Genomic DNA, 9,477 nt, shown 5'->3' with positions numbered 1-9,477 from the left:
TGCACTTATATATTTGGATAATTTTTTTCTATGTATTTCTATTTTTTCCCAGACGTACGTTCTACATGCTACATAACATACAGATTTAGCTAGAATATATTCATTGTAGACCAAATTAATACGTATCACCATATTAACCGATCTTCGTGACGGCAAACTTTTCTGAAGTTTCTTGTTTTTGTTTGTCCGGTAGCACTGATTTGTACCACAATGAACATACACTATTAATTTGAAGTAGGTACATACTACATACATAAAGTCTGTCTGGTGATTTTTAAACATTTAATAGAAAAATTGCTCAAAAAACTACACGCAAATAACAAATATAAATTGGACATTAAAAAGAACAAATAAATAAAGAAAAATATTTAATATTTATAGCAATTATTAATTTATTGGCACTTCCTATATGTCTGAACAGTCATTCTAACATCACCGTACATTTCTCTTCCTTGGGCACCTTATTGAGTACCACACCACTTATCTTGACCAATCAGAGCACTTTCTCTGATGTCACATCCCCTCTCTCGTCAACCACGTTATCGAATTCATTAGTATCCGCTGAATCTCTGTGTTTACTACAGTGCTCTCTCAGCAGTAAAAGAAGTAGGAGAGCAGATATACACGTGGTCATATTGACATTAGCTAAACGTGACAATATCAAATTAGTGAGATTCTTTATGTGATATTCCATAGTGATAATAACAATGAATCTTTCGTTTGCTGGTTGTGGATTTTTGGGCATCTACCATGTCGGAGTGGCATGTTGCTTTCGCAAATATGCCCCACATTTGTGTTTAAACAAAATATCGGGGGCTTCCGCAGGTGCTATCGCTGCTTGTTGCTTACTACTCGACCTTCCACTAGGTGCGTATTTACTGTTATGTCATCAACGTAATGTTAAATTTACACTCATGTGATATTTCGCGCCGCGCATGTGTTCGAAGGACGTGATTTTAAAGGCTGGTGTGCATTGGTTTATCATATAAATAGAGATAAGATTCACATTGCTTCATGCTAAAAAAAGATAAAAGCTTTTGTTGTTTGTAATCGAAATTTCAACCGCAAATAGATGTACTAATTAAAATCCGTTTACGATGACCACCGGAAATAGAAAAATTACGTTCATTGTGTTATAAAACAGTGGCGTAATAAATTGTGTGATAACATGCGATTTTTGAAAATAATGGGCTTCTATCACATTGGCTGTTGAAAAGATGGATCTTTTAAAAGAAAAACGTTTATAAAAGTAAAAAATTAAGTTTTTAATGTACAAAAGAATCAAAAGTTTTTTGGGAGTAAAATACACCGTCAATTTTTTTATTCCCCTGTTTCATGATGGAAAAAATCGGATCTTCAACTAATGATTCAGGATAATTTAAATCTTTTCATTTGAAATATCGTTAGTTATTACCTATTAGCGTGGATATGATTATACTTTACCTGTAATTAAAAAAATATTATACAGTGTGATTCATTTAAGACTTCATCCTCCAACTAAACATCGTCGTTTTCAAAACAATTTCATTTACATTTTTGCTGTATCCTTTAAATGGACCTAAGAATAATGAATATGTTTTACATTGTTTAGATTTTTACTCTCTTTATATTAATGGCAATGGCCTTTAATTGATACTGAAAAAATCAGAACTCGTGACGTACATGATTAGGAAGAAATTTAATTATTCTGAATTAAATGATAAAATCAGCATTATAACTTATAACATACCATCAGCAATAGTTGTCTTTTAGTTCGGCCCTTCTCATTCCCCATTGATTGAAGAACCTTTCCCACCCAGGATTATGGGTTCGATTGAAAGCGATTTTAAAACTCAGTTTACCTGAACATAGTTTTGTTGCTATACATTTTGACGAAAAATGCGCCACTGTTATAAATAAAAAAAAAAAAACTTTGATAAAAGATATAATGCGGTTATGGCTTAATTTAATTCCTACTCAACTTGCGGTAATTTTTACGAGTTCGTCACAGTGGATTGCAGTAAAGCCGCTACCTGGTAAGACCTTTTCCCATTGTAAGAGTAACAAATAAAAATAATTTTAATACAGCACGTGATCTACTAATCGTCTGTGTAACATGCCATTGCTTGTATTGAATTGTATGAGGGACCCTGTGTTAATGTTTGAAAGTGGTAAACGGACTATTATATTTTTCGCCAAACTTTAGTGTATATCAAAATAATTTTGAACTCTATATGAGCCACCCTTAAAATAAAAACCAGAATAATCTATGCCGAAACGTTCGGATATAAATCCTTATTCAACTTTGGTGATTTTATTCATTAATACATACAATCAGGTTCTCGAAGTATTTTTGTGTACCCTTTTTCCCAAATCAAACCATTTGTTCCCCCAGACTTCGGAAATTTGTCAGTCATTTACAAAATTGTCAGTTAATTATCATTTACTGTCGAGGAAGCACAAAATCCAAATGTTGCAACATTCAGGTTTCTAACATCGTTAAATATTTCTCAATTATAAATGATTTTTGCTCACAAATTTTAAGTTTACAAACGATTAATCCAAAAGCTGTCAAAATATTTTCACGGGTTTGTTTTTACAAGTCAGAAGCAAGATGTATCATGATGAATGAAATGAATCAAACTTTTAAATTGTTTACATATTTCTAGTGTGCGGAACTTTTATTATTATAATTACAGATTCTTAAAAGCTATACAATACAATTTATTTTATTGTAACTTTGTAAGTAAGATCTAAAAGTCTCAGTTTGTTCAGAAAATCGGTGTATTTTTAGCAAACCGACAACACTGCCGTGTAATCTCATGTCATATATATTGTTTTATAAGCCACCAACCTGAACTTGACAATAGACCAATAACAACATTTTCTCTGACGACACATCCCCCCTTCTTGCAACAACGTTATCAATTCGTTATTATCCACACATCACAGATATTTTTTCAATACTCTCTGGGTAGTAAGCGAAGTAAAAAAACAAGTTCGGTCTTAAATAAAGTGATATATAAACGCGACAATAACAAATTAGTGAAGTTCTGTATGTGATATAACATGAATCTGTCCTTTGCTGGTTGTGGATTTTTGGGCATCTACCACGTCGGGGTAGCATGTTGCTTTCGCCAATATGCTCCACACTTATGTTTAAACAAAGTATCGGGGGCTTCCGCAGGTGCTCTTGCTGCTTGTTCTTTAGTGCTCGACCTCCCACTAGGTGCGTATTTAAAGGTATTTTACCATCGATGTGGTGTTGAATTTACACTCAGATGGTCCGTGTTCACAGATCCCTATTTCAAGGATCTGAACGCATAAGATCATCATATCATTGAAGATAAAGTACAAGTGGGTACTTGTTCAAAAAAAAAAACACAATTAAACAAAGAGTTTATAATTTGTAACTGAAGCCTCAATTCAATGAATTGTTTCTTAATTAACGTTGGAAAAATGAACATTATGCGTCTGTGCTGATTCAAAAGACCGTTTTTGTTTTTTTTTTTAAGAGAAATAATAAAAGAGCAAGGTGCTCTTTATTCCATAATAGAGTTTTTTTTGTGTGTCATATTCTGTTTTGAAACATGACAGTACTAGTTATTTTGATTTTGTGCAAAAAATTGTTTTTAATTATTACTTATACATACTGCAGTATATAGATCACTCAATTAAAATTAACAATATTTTAGTTATACAGAAGGTTACAAAACGTTGTTATCTTTCAAGTAAATGGTTATATCTTGTAACGATCATTAGGATGTTCTACTTCAGCTAACACCCTGAATTACTTTAAACTTTAAAACCACTATCCGCATACAGGAAATAAATAAAACAACGGGGACCTCAAAATTGATTGCAGTAGTTTCAGTTTCAACAGCTTTCTTTAAACATCATCCTTATTGAAGCCTGTTTGTGTTTCCAGAATTATTTTTATGGATTTATCAAAGAATTTACAACATATAGAAATACATAATATAGAATTTACGAACGTTCTTCGTTAAAACTTGTTTAGTACCTAAGTAAAATAATAGTCATTTTTATCGATATCTTTTCTAATTTAACTTGAACCAAAATGATAATTATCACAATTACAATTGCGCAAAACTGAACGTAGAATGTAGTCTTTATCAACAGAACATTTGTTGTTAAGTACGTCATCTTAGTAGTTAAACTTTAAATGGTAATTTATATTCACCGACAATAAAATAAAATTGTTTTTGTCTAGGTTATTTACGATAGTACTTGACGGTAAAGAATGGATTCCACTATTACAACTTACTTTTATAACCTTCATTTCAATTGATACGATAGACCATCATTTGTAAATGTGGACATGTCTGGTTAAAAATTGATTAATTACAATATTTATATGTATCTCCACATGTTCATCAAACGCATAAACGGTGTTAAACATGAATAAAACTGTAAGATTACAAAAAAAATCAAAAACAAAGTAAACTAGGACATTTTGATTGATTCTGCGATATGCTATCGAGGTTTGACAGATAATAATGCTTTTTTGAAAACCCCCTAAATAATCTCATGTGAAATCCCGCCGGAGATCGAATGTAGAAACAACATTTGTTAAAATACGTAGCTTTGAATTAATCTGTGCATAAATGATTAGCATTGCATGTAATACGTGAATTGTTTACATTTTTTATTTGGTAGTTAATAATTCATTCTCGTTGTTATTATTATTCAAATTTTCTTATGGAAGTTTTTTACTTTTTGTTACACACACGATTTGAAAGTCAACGGCATTTATTTAACCACGTGTCCATTTTTGTAAAAAGTATAGAGATTTATATTCATTTCTTTTGAATATAATACGCAATTACCCACAAGATGTAAACAATAATATTGTTACAGCAATAGTGATAATCCGACTTGGGTAAACATGTTTAAATTAGCTTATTTTACAAAAAATGCCGATAAAGAAATCGCTTTTATAGTTAAACTAATACAATTAACTATTTGATCATTTATTTTGATACTTCTTGAAATAATGGTGTCAATAATATTTGCTCAACTTATCTTATAATCGTAACAATGTAAATATAAATCAAGTTTTAGGAATCTATTGTTAATATAATTTGAAACGCTCGCCGAGTCAAATATTATGAAGAGAATATTACAAATACAAACACAAATTACAAATAATTAAATAAAAAAAAGTTATTGAACTTTCTTGATTAAATTATGTATTGTGTGTTCGTGGTCATGGGAATATAAACAATAAGACGAAACTAAACCATTGCTATCTCTATTACCACAAGCATAGATTTATCTTAGAAAGAGATTTAATTCAAATTTATAAATATGTGTTCATATTCCTTTGTTATTAAGTATCCTTTTACTGACACGTGTCTGACAAGATTATTTCCATGATAATGCTTCTGAGAACACTTAAAATTTTAAACTACTTTCTTTTGCAGGAGAAACTACAAGCGACGTTCTTCGAGTAGCCATAGAAGCACGAAAAAGATCCCTAGGACCTTTCAATCCCTCATTCAATATACACAACCTTCTTCTAGAAGGTCTGGAAAAATTTTTGCCAGATGATGCCCACGTCAGAGTCAGTGGCAAACTACACGTCTCTCTAACTCGCGTCCGTGACGGCAAAAATGTCATTGTGTCGCAATTCGACAGCAGAGAAGAACTTATTCAAGTTCTTCTCGCTTCAGCTTTCATACCAATCTTCTCTGGAATCCTTCCACCAAAATTCAAAGGGGTTAGATATATGGATGGGGGATACAGCGACAATTTGCCAACTCTAGATGAAAACACAATCACTGTTAGTCCGTTCTGTGGCGAAAGTGATATTTGTCCTAGAGATGATAGTTCACAGTTGTTTCATGTAAGATTCGAAGGATTAGTGTTTGGAAAAAGCTAACTATTTTTAATTACAGATAAATATTGCCAATACTAGCATAGAATTATCAAAACATAATATATATAGAATGGTTAGAATACTTTTCCCACCAAAACCTGAAGTTTTGTCAAATATGTGTAAGCAAGGCTTCGATGATGCTCTCAGATTTTTGCATCGGAATAATCTTATTAATTGTACAAGATGTTTGGCTGTGCAGTCGACTTTCGTGGTTTCGGAAACTTTGGATGAAAATTTGGAGTATGACCCGCAGTGTAAAGAATGTAGACAACACAGACAGGTAAGCATGTTGGGTATTTTAAAATGTTCCAAAAGTCCTTTATTTTTGCTATCAATAATTAATAAGTGACTCTTCTATCAAGCAAGTAATTAGTGAATCATTAATTATTTTGCACATTTGTGTGCCCCCAGACATCAAATAAATGCTCTTTGGATATTTTCAATAAGTGATCTTTGATTACATAGATTATTTAGTCTGGCTTATTAGTCACCGCTTTGTATAGTAGCTAGTTTTTTATCTTTTCAACCTTCATGATCACTAATGTATTCAATCTGTTGCACAAGTATTACGAAATTAATACTTATAAGTCATTAACTTTTATAAAAAAAAATGTATTGTCTACAAAGTATTCTTTTTCTAACAGGAGGCGTTGGTGTCAAACATGCCTGATACTGTCCTAAGCATATTCCAAGAAGCAATCGACTCCGCTAACAAAGGATTACTCAACTGGCTTTTTAAACACCGCGGCATGAAACTGCTTTCCGTGTTAAGTCTTCCGTATACTCTTCCAGCGGATATCGTTTACGCAACAATCACAAAGTAAGTCAAAGTAGTACGATATTAATAGGCCTGAAAGCCCTAACCCCCAGCATGGCATTTACTACACGAATTAACACTTACAGGTTAAACCTTATCCCTACTGTAAAAGCAGCCCCAATGATACTCTCTAGAAACATAACAGATTTTAATATTGTTGCCGCTGTCGGTACACAATTTGAAACTAAATCTCTCCAGTTCTCAGCCTTAGGAAATAGTTTAGTACCAGTAAATGCTCTAGTACCCGCCCATTGTACCACATGTTCCCCAATAACTAACAACCAGAGGTGACTAATAATAATCTATTCCACGCAATGTCCTCGTCTAACAATGTTATGTCTTATGTTGCTTCTTCACCTTAGTTTCTTACCCTAAAAGAATGTTTGTTGAAGGTTCATGGCTACGGCGCCTCAAATAGGTAACACTTTCTGGGATATGAGCAAATACTTCATGGATCAGGTGTCTCATGTTCTCAATAAACTAAACAACAAGCGCGAACAATTGAGTGCTAAGATTACTTGCCAATTGGCCGTAACTGAATATGGTGGAAGTAAGTTAAAAATGTTCCGTTTGTGCCTATTTAATGCCATTTCTTCTATTTTAGCAGATGTTGAGGCTTGTCAAGATACGTTGTCCACTAAAAATAAAATGAACTTGAACTTTACACTCAATTTAGATGATAGGTAAGTGTTTTTTTGATGTACACGCAATTTTATAATTATAAAAATCAAAGTCCACTGATTGTTTCACTGTATGATGGTTGCAATGAACTTTTTTTATGTTTCCAGTGATCTGCCCATCAGTCAAAGTCCAGGCCGAAAATTCACGTCTTCGAAACTTCTCCAAAGGAGGCCTAGTTTGACAATAAACAGAACCGATACAGGTGAAGACGATACATTCGAACATATCTTGCAAGTCACGTCTCACCATGAAACCATAATGGCTTACTATTATTTAGATGAAAATAATAAAGTCAAAGTCACCGAAATTTTCGATGTTACTGATAGTGATTCTCCGATTGTTCAAACTTCACATGAAAGAGAATTCAACAAAAACCTGGAATTTGATGATGATTGGGATGAATCTACTTGGACTACGACGCATGCATTAGATGATCGTATGTTAATTTAAGGTTGACTTAACCTTAAACAGTCTACAATAAAAAATTTCAGGCATGTATCTAGATGAAAGAAGAAGGAGTTTAGGCGAAACATCGGAATATTCTCTTGAGGACCTTTTGGATAAAGATGCTTCAAATCTATTTTCTGATCCGGAGAGCGAGTGGACTGGTACCTATAAAATTGAAGAACCAGAAGATGATGATGATCTAATACCAACAACTGATTTAAGACCAGAATCTGAACAACCGGAGCAACCGATTTATGTTAGGGCTTGCACAGTTCCTTCTTTTACCTTCCAAAATGATTCATAGGATAGTGGTTACGAGGGTTACGACTAAATTTCTTATAGAGATATTTATTTTGGTTTCATAAACATTGTGATATTGTAATTATAAAAAAAAAATGATATTTATTAAGTATTATATGACCACTTATTGTAACTATTTATAATAAATTATATTAGTTAATAATTATCTTTTTAAATTAGAAAAATAAAGTATTGTTGTAATTCATTCTATCTTTTATATTGCTTAAAATAAATCATTTTGTAATTTTTGAGTGGCTATTCAGTTTTTTATTTCAATGCTTTCATACCAACTTTCAATTAATAGCAGATCGGCCCAGCATTTAATGTCTAATTTGATTCTTTTAACCTGATGTTACACTAATTACACTCGTTGAGACGGACTGTGGCGTCAAATGCGATTCATTCTTGTTTAAACAAAAACAATGTTTGCTTTCACGTCGTTTTTTTCTTTCAGTGCGAATTTTAAGTTTCAAATTGAGGACATCACAACTTTTTTTTATTATTTTAGATTCAAGAAAACCCTTTGTTTTTTTGTAAAACGTCCATTTAATTCTTGTGAGTTCTCTAAATAAATCAAAACAGGTACATAATTAAATATTTTGTAAGGTGACCAGATATCACGGAAGTGCTACACAAGAAGCAAATACATGTGGTTCAATAATATATTGATGCCAGCCAGAAAATATGTTTTCATTATTGAATATCAAATTGAATAATTATAATAAAGTATGTGGTTACTTTACTGACAACAGTAAGAATTATGCCCTTATTGATATTAAAAAATCCAGCTGCTCTAAATTCTGGTATGAAATTCGTCGAATAATTTACTAAGTCTACTACAGCTGTTAATGATTTGGATTCTTCATTTAGATGTTCCTGAAGTTGATAGCACAAGTCTACAAACCTTCCAGCCTCACAGATAGTGGAATCAATAGAAAGTAGCATTTTCAAATAATTCACCTAAAACGAAATGGTACAAAAAAAGTTGTATAAAACTATAAACTTACTGCTAGAAGTATAGTCAAACAAATGCTCGAAGTCTTTATGTGACATCCAAGGATGCGGGACCCCAATGAATTTAAGACTAAGAAATTTAATAAGCTAAGCGATATCAATCCAAAATTAAATACTATCATTAAAAGCTGATATCCAAATAATTTGTTAAGTATTTCCGTTGTTTCTTTTAAAAGTTTGTAATGCCGCACAAGATTTCTAAGTTCATTTATACAATGTGAATGTTTGCGAACTATTAAAAATCGTCTATTCAGATGTATATACGCATTTTTTAAAACATTTATCACAGTGTTTAGTAATACAACAAACAAAAGTAGATAGTAGGTATCAGTTAAAAGCA

The 9,477-nt window shown here is 32.1% G+C and overlaps 1 protein-coding gene across 4 annotated transcripts; it reads left to right on the top strand.

The window, feature by feature from the left end:
- The first annotated feature begins 567 nt into the window (after positions 1-567).
- LOC135130981 (patatin-like phospholipase domain-containing protein 2) lies at positions 568-8,379 on the top strand. 4 transcript variants are annotated; one of them, XM_064058488.1, is made up of 9 exons: positions 568-867; positions 5,424-5,845; positions 5,898-6,158; positions 6,523-6,698; positions 6,782-6,982; positions 7,088-7,245; positions 7,303-7,378; positions 7,484-7,812; positions 7,868-8,379. In XM_064058488.1, the coding sequence occupies exons 1-9, from the start codon at positions 708-710 to the stop codon at positions 8,125-8,127; spliced, it is 2,043 nt and encodes a 680-aa protein (XP_063914558.1). In that variant the 5' UTR covers positions 568-707; the 3' UTR covers positions 8,128-8,379. The 4 variants fall into 4 exon arrangements, with proteins under 4 accessions (XP_063914558.1, XP_063914547.1, XP_063914563.1 ...); XM_064058477.1 differs by having other exon boundaries at positions 7,300-7,378; XM_064058482.1 differs by lacking the exon at positions 568-867 and adding an exon at positions 2,931-3,208 and having other exon boundaries at positions 7,300-7,378.
- Positions 8,380-9,477: the final 1,098 nt, after the last annotated feature.

This window comes from Zophobas morio, unplaced genomic scaffold (assembly GCF_036711695.1).
Source record: "Zophobas morio isolate AGI-343-1 ecotype UQ-CSIRO unplaced genomic scaffold, CSIRO_AGI_Zmor_V1 ptg000002l, whole genome shotgun sequence".
Classification (NCBI taxonomy): Eukaryota; Metazoa; Arthropoda; class Insecta; order Coleoptera; family Tenebrionidae; genus Zophobas; species Zophobas morio.
Note: the sequence above shows the minus strand (reverse complement) of the source record. Positions and strands in the feature narration are given on the sequence as shown.